The sequence below is a fragment of the Ornithorhynchus anatinus genome, chromosome 7 (assembly GCF_004115215.2).
Source record: "Ornithorhynchus anatinus isolate Pmale09 chromosome 7, mOrnAna1.pri.v4, whole genome shotgun sequence".
NCBI lineage: Eukaryota > Metazoa > Chordata > Mammalia > Monotremata > Ornithorhynchidae > Ornithorhynchus > Ornithorhynchus anatinus.
The window spans coordinates 70898368-70919334 of NC_041734.1; the positions used below are offsets into that span (position 1 = coordinate 70898368).

General features: G+C 59.8%; 1 protein-coding gene across 3 annotated transcripts; it reads right to left on the bottom strand.

Annotated features, from left to right (window-relative positions):
• Positions 1 to 817: 817 nt before the first annotated feature.
• ATXN7L2 (ataxin 7 like 2) lies at positions 818 to 13682 on the bottom strand. 3 transcript variants are annotated; one of them, XR_003761046.1, is made up of 12 exons: positions 13556 to 13682; positions 9741 to 9809; positions 9084 to 9188; positions 8522 to 8726; positions 7799 to 8070; positions 7084 to 7166; positions 6435 to 6679; positions 5194 to 5302; positions 4769 to 4890; positions 3287 to 4094; positions 1423 to 1647; positions 818 to 1193 (listed from the first exon to the last, which is right to left on the bottom strand). XR_003761046.1 is itself a non-coding variant. In XM_029069913.1 (11 exons), exons 1-11 carry the CDS (start codon positions 13680 to 13682, stop codon positions 1179 to 1181), a joined length of 2250 nt encoding a protein of 749 aa, XP_028925746.1. In that variant the 3' UTR covers positions 818 to 1178. The 3 variants fall into 3 exon arrangements, 1 of the variants encoding a protein (XP_028925746.1); XR_003761045.1 differs by having other exon boundaries at positions 5194 to 5392; XM_029069913.1 differs by lacking the exon at positions 1423 to 1647 and having other exon boundaries at positions 5194 to 5392.
• Positions 13683 to 20967: the final 7285 nt, after the last annotated feature.

A 20967-nucleotide genomic window follows, 5' to 3' on the forward strand; every position in this document is an offset into this window, starting at 1 on the left:
GTTCTAAGCGCCAGGATAGATATAATAATGTTGGTATTTGCTAAGCGCCCACTATGTGCCAAGCACTGTTCTAAGCGCTGATATAAGTTAATCGGGTCAGACGCTGCCCCACAAAGGGCTTACCTCTGGTCCGCAGAGGGTCCGCTCTCGGGCCTTCCCCCTCACCCCCAAATTGGCCTCAAGACCCCCAACCGGGGGCCGAAGGAAGAACCAACCAGGCCTGGCCCAAGCTGGAGGGCAGCCACAAGCCCTACTTGGAGAGTTTTGGGCCTGCCCCGAGGAGATGGCCCCGGCCTCGTCCCGGTAGCCTAGGCCGAGCACTTACGGGGTGAGATAGAGCCCCGGCTCCCAGCAGTGAGCGGGCGTAGGCAGGAAGGAGAAGGCAGGTGACGACAGTCCGAGGTCTGGGGTTTGGGGGTGAGTGGCGGTGGGGAGGTAAGATAAAGGGGAGATGAGTGGCCGGACGCGGAGCTGGCAGTGACAGCAGCCCGCCAGCCGCCATCACTCCTCTCACCACGGCGGCCCGCCGCCTTGGAGGTTTATGGGGCTGCCGAGAGGGTTGCGGGGGGGAGGAAAGGAGAAGAGTGACGGAGTGGATGACGACACGAGATCCGAGGGCACCCAAATGAGGAGGACTGAGGGTGGGGGACAGGTGGCTCTGGCTGACAGCCGGAGTTGGGCCCCAAAGGCCCCCTGGCCAGGAAGAACCCCAAGGAGTCGGGCTCCCAGAGTAGAAACCTCTTTCCCTCCTCCCTTCCCTGCCCCCCTCCCGGCACCCCCTGGCTGGAGGGAGAACACAAGCAGACAGAGGCAGCAGCCGTTTCATTTCCGTTTCTTGTTTTTTGTTTTTTTTTTAAAAAAAGAACAAAAACCAACAAGAGGGACCTTTATAAATAATGGGGTCCGGGTCCGGCTGCCCCTGCAGTCTCAGCCTCCTGGGGACGGGGTGGGGGAAAAGGATGGGGACTGATTTTCTTCAGGCTTTTTTTCTCTTTTTTTTGTAACTTTTTTTTTTTAGCAGCAACAGAACAGGGAGAGTCTTGAGGTATTTTTCTAGTTTTTTTTTTTCTTAAAAAAAATAATATAAAGTTATAAAAAGCGGCAGCAGCCCGGGGCCCGGATCCAGGAGGGGGAGGGAGGTGCTGACGGCTCCGTCGCAGCGGGCAGGCACTTTCTCGTTAATGCGCTTTTGACTGCAAGGAGAGGAGAGGAGAGGGGAGAGAGAGAGAGAGAGAGGCACATCAGGGATGGATGGAAAGGCCAAAGGGAGTAGGGTGGGGGGAAAGCTGGAGGGGGCAGGCAGGGGGGCCTCACCAGCTCTCGCTGGGGCCCCGAAAACTGAGATTTCAGACCCTGGCCTCCCACCCGCTTCCCCCTCCCCTCCCCCTCCCATTCCAAGCCCGAGAAAGGTGGGGCCTGTACCTGGCCTGAGACAGCTGTTTTTCTTTTGGTTGGCCCCAACTGGACATCCAGGATGTGGGGACTTCTGGGTCCTCTCCTTGCACGTGCTCAGTAGAGCATCCAATATGCCGAACTTGTGGGAATTGTACTCCGTCGAGCGGACGGATTACTGAGCATGTGCGAGGTTACCATTGTGCATGTGTGGAGTCCCAAGGCACCAGAGTCCTAGAGGTGGCCCAGAGAGGCCTGACACAAGGTGGGAACACAAGCCACCGGGCCCAGATCACCTTTCCACATTTGGGAGACTTGGCCCTCCCTCTCTTGCACGTGTACATGTGTGTACACACACACACACAGACACACACGCACACACACTTTCTCTTGGTCGGGGACAACCCTCCCTGCCTTTGTCAACCATCCTTCCTTCACATCTCCGCCTGAGGCCACCTCTCCCGGGAAGCTTGTCCTGGTTAAACTCCTACATTCTCCAATCTGCTAGCACAATCTGTTCCCCACTCCTCCCCCTCAGCTCATTCCTGTCATTCCTGAGTCCATATGGACGGACTGATGTGGATAGTCTGATGTGTCTGTCCTCTCTCCACTATTAGACCGTGACCTTCCCGAGGCCAGGGACCACTTCAGTTCTCTCAAATGCGCTGCCAAGTCCCTGGACCGGGGCTCGGCTCTCTGGAGGGCCGGGACCACAGCTGACCCCTGCGGCGGGCCCTCTCTCCCCTGACCCTCACGGGGCTTCCAGCTGCCGAGGGTGGGCCAGGCTGAGAGGTCATGAGGGCTGCTGTCCTTTCGCCGAGGGGGTGTGGTTGGGGGAGCGGGGAGGAGAACGGGGATGCGTTAAAGGCCTGAACTTCGACCCGGGATCCCCTCCTGAGAAAGTCAGCACGGGGGCCCCAGGAACTTCCGGCAAATCCTATCTTTGCCCCCCCCCCCCCCGCTTTAAGGCAGTCACTTTCCAATACCCCAGGGGCAAGCAAGAGAAATTAATTCCCCAAACCTCCGTTCTCCTGCTGCTGAATCCTGCTTACCTACTGAACCCACCCTTCCCCCAGAGGTGGGGGTTCCTGCCTGGCTTTGGTCCATCCTGAACTGAGGCAAACCGAGATCATAGCACAAAGGTTGGTTGGGGAGCTTGGGGCTGGAAAAACCCTACTCTGGGATGTGGGAGGAGTGGCAGAAACCCGCTCTCAGAACCTAGCCTTTTTCTTGTTGCGCGGGAGGGAGGAAATCGATGATAATTTGGACCCTCTCTTTTTCTGGGGGGCAGTCCAGGAATGCCCAGGCACCCCTATCTGAAACCCCTTTTTCCCCTCTCTTGCCTTCTGCTCTCCACTCCAGCCCCTGCTGGTTTTCCATTTTAAAGGAGCCCAAGGCAGGTTGGGCAGAGGGAGGGAGGAGGAGGGAATTACAGCCCTACATTGTTGCTTGATTTCCAAAGCCAGAACCCAAACCCCCTTCCTGGACCTGGGGTACTCAAGACCCTAGCCCAGCCCCCACTGTCCTGGAAACCCTAGTCCTTTCTGCCCCACAGGACACAAGGCCTCTCCCCGCCCCTAGTGCCCGCTGACAGAGGAGGAGCGGCGGCTGGAATTCTGTCCCACCAGGGGTAGGGATGTCAGTATCTCCCTGCTAGGGGCTGGGGCCGCCTTCCGAGCTCAGAAGCCCCTCCTTCATTCTTCCCTGATGTCTCCGGTCCCCCTCCCAGAGTAGGCCTTCCCGGCCCGCCAGCCCCCTCCCCTCATGGCCCTCCTCCTGAAGCCCCCTCCCCGCTCCCCCCCACCTCCTCACATGATCAGACCCTGCTGGGGGCCCCCTGACCTGGCAACGGCCCACGAGCTCTACCGAGCGAGCGGAGCACGCCGAGCGGTACCTTCAGTGTGGTGCATTTCTCCTCGAAGCCCAGGGCCGGGCCGGGCTTCTTCCTGCGTACGGAGCAGATCGAGTCGCCGGGGGGGCCCACGGGGCAGTGCTTGGGCTTCGCCGGCCGGCAGTAGGTGGCCAGGTTCTTCTGCTTCTTAGCCTCCTCTTCCTCCGAGAGGCCGTTGGGCTGCGGGGCCTTGGCGGGAGGCCCGGAGCCACCCCGGTTCTCCAGCTGCGAGGCCCTCCCGGGGGCAGGTGGCGGGTGTGGGGGCCCCCGACAGTCCAGGGGGCCCACCCGCTTCACCCGGGGCCCCACCGCTCCATTGAGCCCCACACCCAGTGCTGGCTTAGTCTTGGGGGGCAGTGCCCGGCAGCCCGTAGGCTTCCCCTTGCCAGGGGGTTCCAAGAGGCAGGTCCGTTTGAAGGCGGTCGGGCCGTCGGCAGGGGCGGGGGGAGGCTTGCGCTTGCGGGGCGGGGCCTCCGCCTCGGTGCCCTCTCTCCCCTTGGGCGGTCTGCTGGCCTTGGAGGGGGGCAGCTTGCTGAAGGAGGGCGACGGTGTGTTGGCGGGCAGCGGGGAGGTGATGGACTGGCTCCCGCCCGTGCACTCGGCCTGGCTGCAGGCGGCTGCCACGCTGGGGGAGCCGGCTGGGTACCCGGGGGCCGGCAGGGTGGGGTTGTCCTTGGCCGGGGGCGGGCAGGACGGCCGGTGGGCCGAGCCGGCGGAGCGGGGACAGCCGCCCCCGGGGGAGGCGTTCAAAGGGACGGCCAGGGGTGAATCGGCAGGGTGGGCGGGGGGCTCGGCAGCTGGCGGGATCTTCCTGCGGGAGACAGAGCAGCCGTTAGTGGGTGGGAGGAGGAGGCAGGGCCCGGGGAATGCCCAAAGCCCAGTGGCCACAGTCCACTGGCCCTTCAGCCTGGCTCTGCCGCCATCTGCCGGGAGACACTGCGAACGATGGGCCGGAAATGAGGGGGGAGGGAGGGAGGGAAGAGGACGGGAGGGAAGAGGTTGGCAAGGAGGCGGCTGGGAGGGATTTAATTTTGACTCAGCCCTCCTCCATCCCCTTCTCCTCAGACAACCCCCACCTCAACCCTCCACCCGAGAGGAGCAAGGAGAACCCGCCCGGCCTCAGTGTCAGGGGCTCTGGCGGGCTGGGTGCTCTGGGGCCGGTGGGGGTCAGGAGACTGGGTGCTCGGGGAGGATTTATCTATAATTCGGGTATCTATCTATAATTCGGGCATATAATTCTATTTATTTTGACGGTTATTGATGCCTGTCTCCTTGTTTTGTCTTGTCGTCTCTCTCCCCCTTCTAGACTGTGAACCCGTGGTCGGGTAGGGATTGTCGCTATCTGTTGCCGGGTTGTACTTTCCAAGCGCTCGGTAGAGTGCTCCGCACACAGTGAGCGCTCAATAATTACGAATGAATGAATGAGAAGGATCTGAGGGAGGAGTTGCCCTTCCGCCCCCCGAAGCTCCCGGCCCCGACACTCACTTCCACATGTGCGAGCTGAGGTGCCGCTCCAGCATGGAGCTGAGCGCCGAGCAGAACCGATCCAGCCGGCGGTTGAACACGTAGCAGCCCGGGCTGACCAGCCGGCTCCCGAAGGTGCAATACTACAGCGGCAGGGACGGTGCCACGGAGTGAGGACCCCTGTCCTTTTCTCCTGGGAACCCCCTCCCCACCAGGCGTTCCCCATTCCCGCTGAAGGTCACCCCCCGCAAGAAAGCTCCTCTTGGGGCTCCTGGGCCTGTGGTCCCTTCCCCGGGGACTGGGGTTAGGGGAGGTGGCGGCAGGGAGCCCCAGCTGGAGTCTGAACCCCGGTGAAAAGGGTCAGTACCCTCCCCTCCCCGCTCCCAGTCTCGCCCCCTCCCCCAGCCCCATCCACACACCCACGCCGCCCTCAGCCCAGTACTCACCGCCTGCGGCCTTGGGGGTCGGGTTGCATAATGACAGTCCGGGGGGCGGTGGGGGTCCTCGGGGACCGCCTCCTCCTCACTCTCATCACTGGAGACGGGGCCTCCGGCCCTGGGCAGGGGGAAGGGGAAGAGCCCCGGGTCCCTGTCACCACTACAAGGGCCCGCATCATCTAGCTCACTCTCGGAGGAGAGGCGGGACCTGCTGGGACAGAGGGGTGAGGGAGCGGGGCTGAGAATGAAGCCAGACTGGCTGTGTGGTTGTGGGACGGGCCCTGAGAAGAGGGGACTGGGGACCGTGAAGATCCAGAGATGAGGAGGCGGGCGAAGAGGTGGGCAAGAGGGGGATGAGGAGAGGAAGAAGGCGGGAAGCTCAATGCCAGGCTCAGCCTTAGCAATTTGGACAAATCTTGCCATCCCTGCTCCTCTCTTCTCCAAAGAACATTCCTCCTCACTTTCCAAACTCCTCAAAACTCACCTTCTTCACGATGTCTTCCCGGACTACTCTTCCCTGACTCTCCTCTCCCCCAGGACTCTCAAGCCTGTCTTTCTTCTACCCTTCAACCTTCCGGCCTAGCTCTTGGAGATCTTCCTCTGAAGAGCCACAGCCGGTTGTGAATGGGCCTCTGTCCGTCCCCCCCGCCCCGACCCCACAGTGTCTGGCTCAGGGCTCTGCCCACGGAAGGGACCCTGGCGGCCTGGACCCTTCCCGCTCGCCCAGCCTCCGCTCTAGCCACATTGAAGTGGGATGTCAGGAACGAGCCTTGAGCACCCGGGCTGAGATGTTTTTAGGGCCGGCCCCGGCCCAGCTCAGCTCGGCCAGAGAAGCGGGAGAGGTGGATGGAGTGCTGCGGGTGGAAGGCCAGAGGGCTACTCCCCAGACTCCCCACCCCCCGACTCCAACCAGGATAGAGAGGCCTCAGGGACCGTGTCTGCTGGTCAAGGAGGGGCTGGGCTCCAGACCAGGAAAGGGACCGGAGCAGTTCTCTCCCCAAACTTTCCAGGGGACAGGTTGTCTCTGGCCTACCAGGTCTGCCCCTCAGAGGTCAATGGATGGAGGAAGCGACCGAGGGAGAGGGGATCTGGGACCTGGGGAGTCAGAAATGGGGCTCCCCCAAGTTTCCAGGGGACCATGGGGCAGAGGGTCTCCTGCTGAGTGAGGGTGCCCCTCTCCTCAGGGGTTCGCGGGGCGGGGGGGACCCGGGGGGTTGGTGGGGAAGGGGCAGAAGGCTGAGCTTGGTTACCTGGGCAGGCCACAGGAGGGATGCAGCTGCTTGACCCGGCTGGGGAAGGTGCCCACGGGTGGCCCGGCAGGCTGGGCCGTGGGCAGAGGCTCCTGGGGCAGCCGCTCGGGGCCCAGCTCCTTGGCCGGGGGGCTCTTCTCCTTGGGGGACTCCCCCTTACGGGAACTGGCCTTCAGCTCGGCCACCAACACGTCGAAGTCCTTGGCTCGGCCCTGGACCTCGCGCCGCTGGTGCACCGAGTGAATCTGAAAGACGGGCCCATGAGGAGGGGAGGAAGGTCAGGCTCCCGAGGATGGGGCGGCGGGGCCGGAGGCGGAGGCAGGGGCGGCCTGCGAACACTGGCCGGCTGGCCAGCTGTCTGGCTGGCTAGCTGCTCAAGCCTGGACGTTCCTCCCTCTGGGGAGCAGATCCCTTGCATGGCCATCACCTCCCGAGGGCTCTGCGGTCCCCGTCCCCCTCCCCCTTCCCCCCATCTCAGTCATCTCTCTCTACAATGGAGGGAAGGGAGGGGTGAACAGGTCCATGACGCAGTGCCCCCTGCCCATCTTAGACTGTCCCCTCAGGCCCCATTCAGTCCTGCCCTGTTCTAGCTTGAGCCGGACACCGAGCGTGTCCGGCCCCCGACCCCTGCCTCCCCCGGCCTGGCTACCTTGCAGGTCAGCAGTCGGGTGCAGATCTTTTTGGTTTCCGGGTTCAGCACTCCACACTGCCGGTTCAGATCACACTCCTTGCCTGAGGCGGATGGTGGGAGGGAAGGAATGGAAAACAGAGATGCTCAGGAGCGGGGCTCGGGGCTGCAGGGGTGGGAGCCTGGCTCTTCCCAACAACCAGGGAAGAGGGAGGGGTGGGGGTGCCCTCTCCGCCTGAAGGCTGCTGGCCCCAGCTGGGGCTTTCTGCCTACCTGCCAAGGGCCCCCTGGGAGTCGCCTTCCTGCTCAACCGGCTGCTAGGAGGAGAGAGGCCACGGTCCAGCCCCAGGAACTGCACAGGGTGGCGATCGCACCCCACACTCCACCCGAGAGGCCGGGGAGCGGGCTGGACACTCGTGGGGAGGTCAGGAGCTGGCCAAGCCCGCAGACGGACCCCCGCGGAGAAGGTGACCGGGCAGGGGCCAGTGGGGGTGACAAGAGGAGGGATCTGGGGGTTTCTTCTCCCATTCTGGAGGCGCTCCCGTCGGCTCCAGCGAGATCTGTGGGGCGGGAGTCCCGGCCAGAAGAAAAAGGGGGAACACCCCGCCACCGAGGGATGCAGTGAGAACTGGGTGCAGGAAGCGTCTCGGGCATTTGCTGGCAGGGACCCACCCCGCCCTCTCTCCTGCTGCTCTGAGCAAGAAGGTGGGGGCAGGGATGAAATGGTGCCACTTACGTGCCATCTTCTTGTGGGCCTTGGGGGGCAGCCTGGTGCCACCAGACTCCTTCTCTGCCGGGCTGCTCTCCGCCCTGGGGCTGGGACCTTCGCCAGCACCCGGTGGGCTGCCGCCCTTCCCCGAGGGCTCCTTGGAGGAGAAGGGAGCTACGGGGGCTTTCCCCGGGGGGTCCTTGGAGGGAGTGCCCGGTTGGCCCAAGAAGACAGAGGGGGCAGCCGAGGGTTTGGAGAGGCTAGAGATCTTCTCCAGGTTCACCACGGGCACGTAGAGGCTGCGGCGGGAGGGAAGAAACAGGTAGGCTGAGGATTGGGCAAGATGCAATGGAGCAGTGGAGGGAGCCCCCTGTCACAGCCAGACTAGAGTATGGGGGGCTCTACGGGGTGGGGAGTGGGGTCGCGAGTGGGAGTCGTGCCCCAAGCACAGAAATGTACAGGCCTGGCCCAGGAGTGCCCCTGTCCCTACACTGTCTCTGGCCCCGGTGACCTCCCGGCCTTCCAGAGAACCGATTTCAGGACCCTCTGCTGCCTCTCCCTCCCCTATCCCCAGACCCGCCTCTCCTGCCGGCCTCCCTCTGCCCCAGCCCAGCCAGACGCAGGGGCTTCTTCCCCCTGCCCCCACTCCCTACCTCCCCGGCGGGCCTCGTACCTCACCCCCGCACCCCTCGATCACATCTCCGTCCTGAGGCTCCCCACGAGGAACCCCGCCCGACGACCCGCCCTTACCAGAGGTTGTCCTTCTGGGCCTTCTCAGGAGCAGGGTGGGCCCGGCTCCGGGACCCCTGGGCTTTCTCCCGGGAGGATTTGCTGGATGAGCCTTGAGTTTGGCTCCCACAGGCTGGGCCCTGTCCATTGACCGTGTGGCACTTCTGGGAGCCCGCCGAGGCCTGGGCCCGCGCGTACAGCTTGCTGAGAGGCCCGTGTCTTCTCTCTGCCACAGGAAGGGACCACGGGCAAAGGTGAGAGGCATCCCTAGCTCTACTGCGGGGGGCCCCGGCTCCGTCACCGCCCCGCCCTACTGCCGCTTGAGGAGCTAAACCCGGGTGGCTCCCGTCCAGAAGCTACAAACTCGGCCTTCCAACTGGTCCCGACTTCAGTGCTCCTCGGCTCCTCTGCCACATCTCAATGCCCCCCCCCGCCCAGTCATCTCCCATCGCCACACCCTTCCCTCCCACCTCTCCCCCAATCTTCCCCATCTCCCCTCAGGATCTGCCCCGCTGCTCCATCACCTCCACTGACAGGCCGCCATCTCCTTATCCCCCCCTCCGACCGCCACTGCCCAACTCACCGCAGTGCTTCTGGAACGCCTGAGGCTTCACCACCTGGCTGCAGTGGTTACACACAACAAGGTAGAACTCATCGTGGGCAGGGCAGTGGCCAAAGATGGACATGTCTACAACGAGTCACGTTGAGGCAAGTTACTCTACTGTACCCTCCCCATCGTTTAGTGCAGTGCTCTGCAAACGGTAAGCGCTCAGTAAATACCAGGCATGAGACACTGAACGAGACAGCCCCCTTCCAGAGAGGTCCCCAATGCCGGGGCCCCCTACACCCTGACCCACCTTTCCGGACTTGAAGGATTAAGTGAGAGACGCTCACGTCTCAGAGACGGGGACCCTGGCTGTCATTCCTCCCCCCGCCCCCTATCCCCTCCAGCTAACTAGTCCAAGCCCGGGAGAGGGACTAACAGCTAGAAATCCCATCGGGCTCTGAGTTGTGTCCTCGGAACCGGATAGCCGGAGAGCCCGGGGAGGGAGCCCCAGCCTCCCCGCACCGACCCTACCCGCCTTTCAGGGCTGGCTCCCCCGGCTCTGCTGACCTCTGAGCAACCTCAGAGAAGGGAGGGGACGGGGGAGAGAAGGGGAGGGGGGGCGACAGCAGTGGGGCAGTGACACCAAGTTCCAAGCTGCCCGGGGATCCGGGCCCCTCGCCTGTCGGCTCCCACCTTCCTTAATGAGGGTCATGGCGTCCAACTTCTTCTTCCCGTTCTTGTGGCACTCCTCCAGCTCAGACCCTGAGGGAGACAGCAGCCTCGTTAGCAGCCTTGCCCCTGCCGGAGAACCAGCTCTGACACTCCCGGACTGACCCCTGCTGGCAGCTCACCCAGGGCGAGGGCCACCCGGTCTCAGGGAAGCATCCTTCACCAGCCCGCCGCTCGCCTCGGCGCCCAGCACGGGCCCCTCCCCAGCCGCTCGGGATCTCCCCAGCCCAGAGCCCTTCGGGTGATGGCCTGAGAGGATCCGGCCCACTCCAGGCCCGCTGGCGGCCCGCGGAGCAGTGCCCACCTTGGCTCGAGTGCGGGTCGTAGCCCTCCCTCTCCACTCCCTCGCTTCCCTGATATCAGTTTCCCTACCCCCGATCTCCCGGTCCCTCCGGCTGCGGGGTCTTCACTCTGCCTCGGTCTCCTGACCTCTTCCCCAGCAAGACGCTCCAGGCTCACCGGGGAGGACCCCGTGTCTCGACACTGACCCCGCTCCTCCGTGACTGTCCAGGGCACGGAACCGGGGGACAGGCCGAAGGGCAGAGAAACCGCCGACACTTCGCCGAATCTCCAAGCCCCTCGGCCTCCCAGGGGAGGGAATCCAAGGCTCAGCCCAGCAGAGCAGACGCTAAAATCAAGGCCTGCTCCCCCGACACCTCAAACCCACGGTTCTTGTGGCCAGAACCACTTTAATCATTCCGGTCCGAGCCAAACCAACCGCTCCTGACTGATGTCTGGGGAGTGTGAGGGGGGCGGGATGATTTCAAAGTATTTCTTCTCCCCAGAAACGCAACTCTGAGCCTCTCCGGCATCTCTGGCCCTTCACTGGATAAAAAGGTGTGAATAATAATAATTATTATTATTGTAGTATTTGTGCCAAGCACTGGCCTAAGTACAAGACAATCGGATCAGACTATCCCTGTCCCACATAATAATAATGAGTGGTATTTGTCAAATGCTTGCTACGTACCAGGCACCGTACTAAGCGTTGGAACAGATAACAAGATAATCAGGTCGGACACAGTCCGTGTCCCACATAGGGCTCACAGACTTAAGCTCCGTTTTACAGATGAGGTAACTGAGGCACAGAGAAGTGAAGTGACTTTGCCCGAAGTCACACAGCAGACAAGTGGCGGAGCTGAGGCTGGAACCCAGGTCCTCTGACTCTCAAGCCTGTGCTCTTTCCACTAGGCTACACTGCTTCTCACCTAGGCGCCCAGGCTAAGAGGAAGAGAGATTAGGTATCCTGTCCCCATTTTAGAGATGAGGACACTGAGGCTCAGAGAAATGAAGCCCGACAATTAGACTGTAAGCCCGTCATTGGGCAGGGATTGTCTCTATCTGTTGCCGAATTGTAATAATAATAATGTTGGTATTTGTTAAGCACTTACTATGTGCAGAGCACTGTTCTAAGTGCTGAGGTAGATACAGGGTAATCGGGTTGTCCCATGTGAAGCTCACAGTTAATCCCCATTTTACAGATGAGGTAACTGAGGCACAGAGAAGTTAAGTGCCCACAGTCACACAGCTGCCAAGTGGCAGAGCCGGGATTCGAACCCATGACCAATCGTACATTCCAAGCGCTTAGTACAGTGCTCCGCACATAGAAAGCGCTCAATAAATACTACTGAATGAAGGAATGAAGTGACTTGCTCAAGGTCACAGAGCAGGCAAGTAGCAGATCTGGGTTTTGAACCCAGATCTTCTGACTCCCAATCCAGCGCTCTTCCCACTAGGTCACGCTGCTTCTTGTGAACCGTGAGTCGCCCGGCCCATCGGGATCCTAGAGGCTAGGAATTAAGACTGTGAGTCCCACGGGGGACAGCCTGAACACCTTGCATCCCTCCCCAGCGCTTAGAACAGTGCTTCGCACATAGTAAGCGCTTAGCAAAAGCCATCATTATTTATTATTATTATTATTATTTAGTAGGGGTGTGGCTCCGAGCTGGGCCCGGGCGACGGGGCATTCGGCTCCCCGGGCCAGGGCGGCTCACTGGGTCGAGCCACGGGGCTCGGTCCTTCGGTTCCGCAGGCACAGAGGCCTGCTGTCCGCCGACTTGGAAATTACTGGAAAGAGGAGAGCGGGATGAAGCGGGTGGGGAGGCTCCGACAGCTGAAGAGAGGCCAGGCTGGACCCCCACCAAGTGCAAGGGGCAGAGGATGGAAGAAGGGGAGGGAAGAGAGCATGGGAGGAAGCCCTCCGGAGAATAAGTGTCATCAGAGCCCTGCCACGTGCGCCCTTGCCTTCGCAGCTCACTTGCAAACTTACTCCAGGGCACCAATCGCCCGGAGACTTCGACATCTCCGGGTGACTCCCGGGACTTCAGGGACAAAGATCTCGTGGGACAGATGCGGAAAGAGCCCGGGCTTGGGAGTCAGGTCACGGTTCGAATTCCGGCTCCGCCACCTGTCAGCTGGGTGACTTTGGGCAAGTCGCTTCACTTCTCTGGGCCTCGGTGACCTCGTCTGGAAAACGCGGATGAAGACTGTGAGCCCACTTGGAGCAAGTCACTTCACTTTTCTGGGCCTCAGTGACCTCATCTGGAAAATGGGGATGAAGACTGTGAGCCCACTTTGGACAAGTCACTTCACTTCCCTGGGCCTCGGTGACCTCGGCTGGAAAATGGGGATGAAGACTGTGTGCCCCACGTGGGACAACCTGATCCCCCCCAGGGCTCAAAAGAGTGCTTGGCACATAGGAAGCACTTAACCCTAAGAAGCTCGGTGGAAAGAGCCCGGGCTTGGGAGTCAGAAGTCATGGGTTTGAATCCCGGCCCTCCCACTTGTCAGCTGTGTGACTGTGGGCCAGTCACTTCACTTCTCTGGGCCTCAGTTACCTCAACTGGAAAATGGGGATTAACTGTGAGCCTCACGTGGGACAACCTGATGACCCTGTATCTCTCCCAGCTCTTAGAACAGTGCTCTGCACATAGTAAGCGCTTAACAAATACCAGCATTATTATTAACAAATGCCATCCTTATTATTTTCTTGTGCCCGGACAGACCGCCTTCCAAAGGTGCCCTGGGGCAAAGGATGGTTTTGCCAGGGGTGGGCAAGGTGGCAGGGCTGGGGAAAGGGGTAGGGCGAGGGAGAAAGGGTTAGAAGCAGCATGGCTCAGTGGAAAGAGCTCGGGCTTGGGAGTCAGAGGTCATGGGTTCGACTCCCGGCTCTGCCACTTGTCAGCTGTGTGACCGTGGGCAAGTCACTTCACTTCTCTGGGCCTCAGGTCCCTCATCTGTAAAATGGGGGTGAAGACTGTGAACCTCCCGTGGGACCACCCGATGACCCCGTCTCTCCCCCAGCGCTTAGAACAGTGCTCTGCACAGAGTAAGCGCTTAGCAAACACCAACATTATTATTATTAGACCGTGCGCCCGTCAAAAGGCAGGGCCCGTCCCTATCTGTAACCGATTTGTCCATTCCCAGCGCTTAGTCCGGCGCTCCGCACATAGTCAGCGCTCAATAAATACTATCGAATGAAAGAAGGGGTGGAAGGAGATGGAGGAGGATGGGAGACGGAAGAGTCGGGAGGCGGGGAAAACACGTGGACGGGGCGGGGGCGGGGGCGGCCGAGCCGGGCGGAGAGGGCGGCGCTAGGACCCGGCGGCGCGGCGGCGGCGGCGTTGTTGGAGGCGGCGGGCACTAGGACCCGGCGGGTCCTTTGTTTGGGGGGACGGGGGAGCCGGACGGCGGCTCCCGTCGGCGGCTCCCCTTCGCCGGCAGGGGCCGGGGGGGGGCGGCGGCAGGGGGCGCCCCGAGACGCCGGGGCCTTCACTCACCGTCGGCGGCGGCCAGGTCGGCCCGTTCCACCCAGGAGCTCCAGCTCTGTCCCGCGAAGTCATCGAGACTCGGCACCCGCCGCTCCAGAGCGGCCATTGCTGCCGCTGCGCGTTCACGCACCGCCATCACCGCCGCGGACGCGCGCCCGCCTCGGCGCTACCGCGCGCGCGCCCCCCCCCCCCCCCGGCGGCAGGCACGTCCCCTCCTCTCCCCCTCCCCCCTCCCGCCCTTTCCGCGCGCAGGCGCGCTGCAGCTCTGGCTCCCGCAGAGGCTGCCGGGAGTTGTAGTCTTTGCGGGGCGCTGCGGCCGGGGACCGGGAACGGCCACTTCCCGGGGTGGGATGATGCTGATGATACTAACGTTGGTATTTGTTAAGCGCTTCCTATGTGCAGAGCACCGTTCTAAGCGCTGGGGGAGATCCAGGGTCATCAGGGGGTCCCACGTGAGGCTCACAATCTTCATCCCCATTTTAATAAGCATAATAATGTTGGTATTTGTTAAGCGCTTACTCTGTGCAGAGCACCGTTCTAAGCGCTGGGGGAGATCCAGGGTCATCAGAGGGTCCCACGTGAGGCTCGCAGTCTTCATCCCCATTTTCCAGAGGAGGTAATAATAATGTTGGTATTTGTTAAGCGCTTACTCTGTGCAGAGCACTGTTCTGAGCGCTGGGGGAGATCCAGGGGAATCAGAGGGTCCCACGTGAGGCTCGCAGTCTTCATCCCCATTTTGCAGATGAGGGAACTGAGGCCCAGTGAAGTGACTTGCCCACAGTCACACAGCTGACAAGAGGCAGAGCTGGGATGCGAACCCATGATCTCTGCCTCCCAAGCCCACGCTGTTTCCACGGAGCCACGCTGCTTCTCTGGATGGGGTGGGATGGCTCCTTCCAGGCGGTTGGGTCCAGAGCCAGCCTTGGAAGGAGCCGGGCCTGCCCCCACACGCCTCCAAGTGTAGGGTTTTCAGGGGAGCAGGGGGGGAAGCGACCCAAGCAAGCCCAAGGACTGGATTTGAGGACGTTCCCACCCTTCCAAACTCATAATAATAACAATGTTGGTATTTGTTAAGCGCTTACTATGTGCAGAGCACTGTTCTAAGCACTGGAGGAGATACAGGGTAATCAGGTCATCCCACGTGAGGCTCACAGTTAATCCCTATTTTACAGATGAGGTCACTGAGGCACAGAGAAGTGAATTGACTTGCCCACAGTCAAACAGCTGACAAGTGGCAGAGCCGGGAGTCGAACTCATGACCTCTGACTCCGAAGCCCAGGCTCTTTACACTGAGCCACGCTGCTTCCCCCAGCCACGCTGCTTCCCCCATGGAACCACTCATGGAACCTCAGTCCCCTTTTCCTCACCTGAGCCCTCCCTCAGGACTCTGATTAGACTGTAAGCCCGTCAAAGGGCAGGGACTGTCTCTATCTGTTACCGATTTGTCCATTCCAAGCGCTTAGTACAGTGCTCTGTACATAGTAAGTGCTCAATAAATACTATTGAATGAAAGAATGAATGAATGAATGACTGCCCCAGACCTCCCGGCTTCAAGGCTCCCCTCCTCTACTGCAGGAGACTGTGAGTCCGTCAAAGGGCAGGGATGGTCTCTATCTGTTGCCGAATTGTCCATTCCAAGCGCTCAGTACAGTGCTCTGCACATAGTAAGCGCTCGATAAATACTATTGAATGAATTCCAAGCGCTTAGTACAGTGCTCTGCACATAGTCAGCGCTCAATAAATACTATTGAATGAATGAGTGAATGAACCTGGGCACCCCAGGGCTTTCCTGGGAGACAGCGGCCTTTGCTTTGGGAGACGTGGGCCTCCCTGGGGGTCGGCAAGCTGGTGGACAGGGTTGGGGTTGAAAGAGGCCACCACAGCCCTCCTTCTTCTAGCCCCCTCGGCCTGGCCCGGATTCGCCCTGGGAGGAGGACCGAAGGGCAGGCCTGGAGGGCACCTGGGCGCGGGAGGCCGCTGGCCAAGATCACCTGTCAAGAAGATGGACGAGCCCCTCCGAGCCAGAGCCAGCCGCTCGGTCTGGCCTGGCCCGGAGAGGCTGCTGGTGTAACGGCATATCGGCTGAGCCGGGCCCCTCCTCCGGCCCTCCCCATCCCCCTCCGTGTGCCGAGATCAATACCCTGCCTGCCAGCCTCTTCCCAAACCCTGGCCCGGCCCTGACGCCATCCATCACTTTGGCTCCTTTTTCTAATGAATACTTTCTTCCCTGGAAGGGCGGCTGCCGGAGCCTCTGCTGGCGGAGATTTCTCATCCAAGCTGTCATTTCCCAGCCTGGGGCTTGGAAGGGCCTTAATCACTGACACCTTGCTCCAATTCCCCGATGGACACATACTCCCCCAGTCCTCCAGCCCTTTCCCATCCCATAAAGGAGGTAAATGTGATGGACACATACTCCCCCAGTCCTCCAGCCCTTTCCATCCCATAAAGGAGGCAAACGTCTGGCACCCCAAATCGACCATAACCTGCCTCACTCCCCTGCACCCACATTCCAGGGGGCGCGGGTGACCAACGGATGGTGACTGGTGGATGGGAAACCTGGCTGGGGCCTAGAGGAGTGAGTGAACTGGGCCAGGCTCCACCTAATACTGATCGCTGTGGTGTCTGTTAAGCACTTACTATTTTCCAAGCATGGTACTAAGCGCTGGGGTAGGTATGAGATAACCAGGTCAGACCAGGTTCATCAATCAGTAAATCGGTGGTATTTATTGAACACCTACTGTGGACAGAGCACGGTACTAAGTGCTCGGGAGCGTACAGTACAACAGAGTCGGTAGGCATGTTCCCCGCCCACAATTTTACAGCCTCGAGGTTAGATTGTGAGCACCCTGATGGACAGGAAAAGTTTCCAATTCCCTATCGGGTCTTCTTCCCCAGCACTTAGAACAGTGCTCTGGATGCAGTAAGTCTTCCATTATCACTATTTCTACAGCACAGTTCCCAGTCCCAGATGGGACTAAGTCTAAAGGGGAGTGAGAACAGGCATTGAATCCCCCTTTTACAGATGAGGAAATCAAGGTACAGAAAAGACTTGCCCAAGGCCTTCCAGCCCAGGATTAAAAGTCAGGCCCAAACTCTTTCCGGTAGGCCACACTGCTTCCGGGTCGGCCTCTCTGGTTCTATGATCTGTCCCAAGTCTAATCCCAGTTGCTTGAAACCTACCAGGCTTGAAGCTCTCACAAGGCCCATCCTCACTCCTAAGGGATGGTGGTCCCTATTGTACTTTCCAAGTGCTTAGTACAGTGATCTGCACACAGTAAGGGCTCAATAAATACGACTGAATGAATGAATGAATGTAGACCCTCAGGGACAATGGCAATAGGCTGTAAGCTCCTCTAGACTGTAAGCTCACTGTGGTCGGGGAATATGCCTTACCGACTCTGTTGTATTGTACTCTCCTAAGCACTTAGCCCAGTGTTCTGCACGCAGTAAGGTCTCAGTAAATACCACTGATGGACAAATTAGCCAGCCATTGTCAGAGGTGTTGCAACCACCCCTGCTAGAGCAGCGGGAGAAAAACAAAATGGAGGTGCCCTGGGCAGCCTGACCTCTGACCTCATCATTCCGTGGCCTGAAGCTAGCAAAACATGGCCACGAGAGCATCAGTCTGCCTGCCGGGCCCAATTCATCCCCATGTTAGGATGGTTGTACTCACCTGTTTCAGGTGCCCAAAAGCAGATTTTTCTCCCCCTTTTCCAATCCTCTTCATATATATTTGTTGCCCCCGTGGAGGCATGGTGATCTGCAGAGTAGGACTGGGACCCAGGAGTCCTGAATCATTCTGCGGCCTGTTTCTTCAGGCGGGGCTCCTCATCTAACCCCTAGGGGTCCAGGATTGGAATAGTCTCAGGAAGAGTATCTGGGCCTTAAAGTCTAGGTCACGGCCTCATCACCCGCCAAGTAGACTAGTGCCCTTTTGCAGTTGGGGAAACAAGTTTGGGCAGGGAAACTGACTCGTCCACATTTCCAGGGAAGCTGGGGGCTGGATCTCAGTAGACCAAATCTGAGAGCAGGTTGAAAAATTTCGGGGCATCTGCTGACATCATTATCACAGGCACAATATCGCAGCAGTGGACCCAGGTTGGGGGCCTGGGGGGCAGGGAACAGAACTAGCACAGTGGTCTCACACTTCAGTGCTCAATAAATACGATTGATTGATTGATTGAGTAGAAAAGGCTGAATCGTAACCTGATGACAATCCCTTGAATTGGAAGAGTGTTTTTATTTTTCCGAAGTACTTTTGCGTCATTTTATCGTAATAACCTAATATGCAGTTGGGGTGTAGGTGTCAGGGCAGGCAGGTATTTCTATTCCCATTCTCCAGATGAGAAAACTGAGGCCCGGAGCAGTTAAGTGTCGTTTGAGTTCACACAGCAAGCCAGCGAATGAGCTTGGACTAGGATCCCGGTCTCCTACCTCCCAGACCTGTGCTCTCTCTGCTAGATTATGCTGCTTCCTTACATGCCCTGTGCTTGACCTGCAGAAAGTTGGGTCTCTGGGGCCGACTCAGAGGCGAAGCTAGCAAAACACGGCCACGAGAGCATCAATCTTGCCTGCCGGGCCCAATTCATCCCCATGTTAGGATGGTTGTACTCACCTGTTTCAGGTGCCCAAAAGCAGATTTTTCTCCCCCTCTTCCAATCCTCTTCATATATATTTGTTGCCCCCATGGAGGCATGGTGATCTGCAGAGTAGGACTGGGATCCAGGAGTCCTGAATCCTCCTGAGGAGCCCGAATTAGACTGACACTTCCTGTGAGGTGGCGGTTTTCAGATGGGGGATGGCGGGGTGCCCAAGGTCAGGGCCCAGTTCTGGGAGTGCCACCCGATACAGGCAGCCGAGCCCCTCCGGGGCTCCGTGCCCGGCCCAGGGGCAGGCCCCTAGGGCAGGCCCCTAGGGCACCTGATCCTTTCCGGGCACTCGCCGCCAGGAGGAATGAAAAAAACCACGACTCTTCCCAGCCACCACTCCTTCATGGCAAACCCTCACAGCACTGTTTATTCAAAGCTGTCAGAACAAGCACCAGAAAACATCATGCAACATCACCCCAGGGAGGCAAAGGACATGGAGGAGCAGGGCCAACGGGTGGCACGAAGGTCTCAAGGGGCAGTGCCCGGACAGGAGAACAGTTTGCCAGGGCCAAGGACTCCCCCTGGCCCACCGGGAGATTTCAGACCCGTGACTCTACCACTGTCAGGACTGGGCAAAGCAGCCAAAGCTGGCACTGGTAAACGGGAACGTGGGGTGCTTGGATGGAACCATGAACCTTCCCTTCATCAAGTCCCCTCCCCCTGCCCCCACTTTATTTCCTTGGCCAGTGCTCACGGCTTCCCATATCTGAACACTTTATGCCTCACATTTCAAATAAATAAAACAGACACAGAATCCACACAAAGTCACAGTAGAAGCTGCTCTCAAACCCCTGTGGGGCTGGCTTGAAGTAAAATGAAAGAACGGCCTCCCTCCCTCCTCCCCCCGCCTTCAACCGCCCCTCGCCATTCATGTTCTCAGTATGGAGTGGCAGTGAGACCGCACTCTTGCCCCTGTGTGGCTGTGGGGATGGGGGTACGGGTCGGGGGTGGGGGGTGGGTCTTCCCAAAGCCCCTTTCCCACATCAGCAAGAAATCACAGCAACCCTCAGGGCTCCTACCCTCCTTCCACCTGAAGAGCCCTGGGTTGCTCTCTGGACCAAGGTCATCCGCTTCAGGTCATACTGAGAGGTGAACAGGAAATGACTTGCCCTGGGTCACGCGACCAAAGTCAGACCTCGGGACTCTGAATCTCAAGCCTCCATCATAACTAAGTAAGCTAAGAAGATGGGGTGGAGGGGCCGGGGGAAGCGGGTGGAGGTGGGGACTTAGCCTGCCCTGGGAGAGGACAGCCCATCTTCATGATCTGGGCCACGGGGTTCTCGCGAGTAGACGGGGAGGAAGGGGGTGCCTGGCTAAGAGGGAGGCTCTGAGATGATTTTGCTCTAGCCCAGGCCTGGGCAGAGCAAGTTAAAGGTCTGTGTGTGGCAGGGGGAGATAGGGGCTAGAGGAAGCAGGAGGAAGAAGAGGGGAAACTGAGGCCAGTAAAGAGAAACTGGATTGTGGCTGAACATTAGGTCCCGAAGTAATGAAGCACCAATAACGTCGGCCTTTGCTGGAAATGGGGAGAGATGAGAAAGCTAGAGAGGGGACCCAGGGTAAAGGCACGGAGGGAAGAGCACTAGTTGCCACTCTCAAAGGTTAGGGGAAAGGCACTCATTTTATTAAGGGGGAAAGTGGGAGGGGACTTTTCTGTCTCCAGGGAGGGCAGGATAGACCTCACCTTTCAGTGGGAAGGAGATGGGCAGGAAGCAGAGGTGGGGAAGGCAGGAAATATATTGGCCATGATGGCCAGCTGGGGAAGCAGCCCTCTCTGACCCAGCAATGGAAGAAGGACCTGGGGAGAATTGGGTTGGCCAAGCTAAGGGCTCTGACAGAGTAGGGGGAGAGAACCATTTGGGGTTGGCAGCTTTGGGATTGGAGAGAAGGTCCTGAGCTCGCAGAGTCCTGAATGAGGGCAGGGTCCAGGGTCCTGTCGTCCCCCTACTACTCCCTCCCAGGTGCCCTGAGCTTACAACAGCCTCTGCCCTGAGACCCATAAGATTCAGGTTTCCAGGTGAGGTATGAGGTGGGGCTGCCTCCTGCCCTCCCCTCCCTACGACAGGGCTATGCCCCCCCAGAAATGTCCTTTTCCTGGGGCCATGGTCCAAGCCTGGGGCAGCATTCCCCGGCATCCCCAGAGCCCCAAGAGCAGCACGGAGCCTGGGCGGGGAAGCAGGGGGCCAATCCCCTTCCACAGACTCTTTCTTGCCGGACTGGGTGGGGCTGGGGCCAGGCATGGGGCAGGGGTCCAGAAGCATCCACCCACACTTGGTGCATAGAGACGGACGTCACCCCCTCCCGGAGGGGCTCGGTTTGGCCAGAGGAGCCGGCCAGCAGCAGCTTCTGAGAGATGGCCAAGCTGGGGTGATCTGGGCCACAGCGACGGGACCGGGGAAGGGCCCATCAGCCTCCTCCCGTCCCGTCCCTTCCCTCCTCTTCTCTTCATCTCTCCAGGCCAGGCGGGATAGTGTCAGGGTACCCTAGGGCACAGCAGAGGATGGCCCCCTGACCTCACTAACCACACCCTAACCCCATCCCACCGCAGCTTGCAGAAGGTCACTAGTCCTCAGGGCTGCTGGGGAGCAGTAGAAGATGCCCGGGAAGAGAGATCTAGGGGGTCAGTCCCAGGGGTTGGCAGGGTAGCCCTGCTCCTGATGCTCAGGAAGGAGGGGTGAATGGAGGAGCAGGAGAAGGCAGAGAAGGGGAAAGAGGAGGAGGAAAATGGGGCGGGGAGGAGGAGGAGAAAGAGAAAGGAGCGGGAGGTGGGGGCGG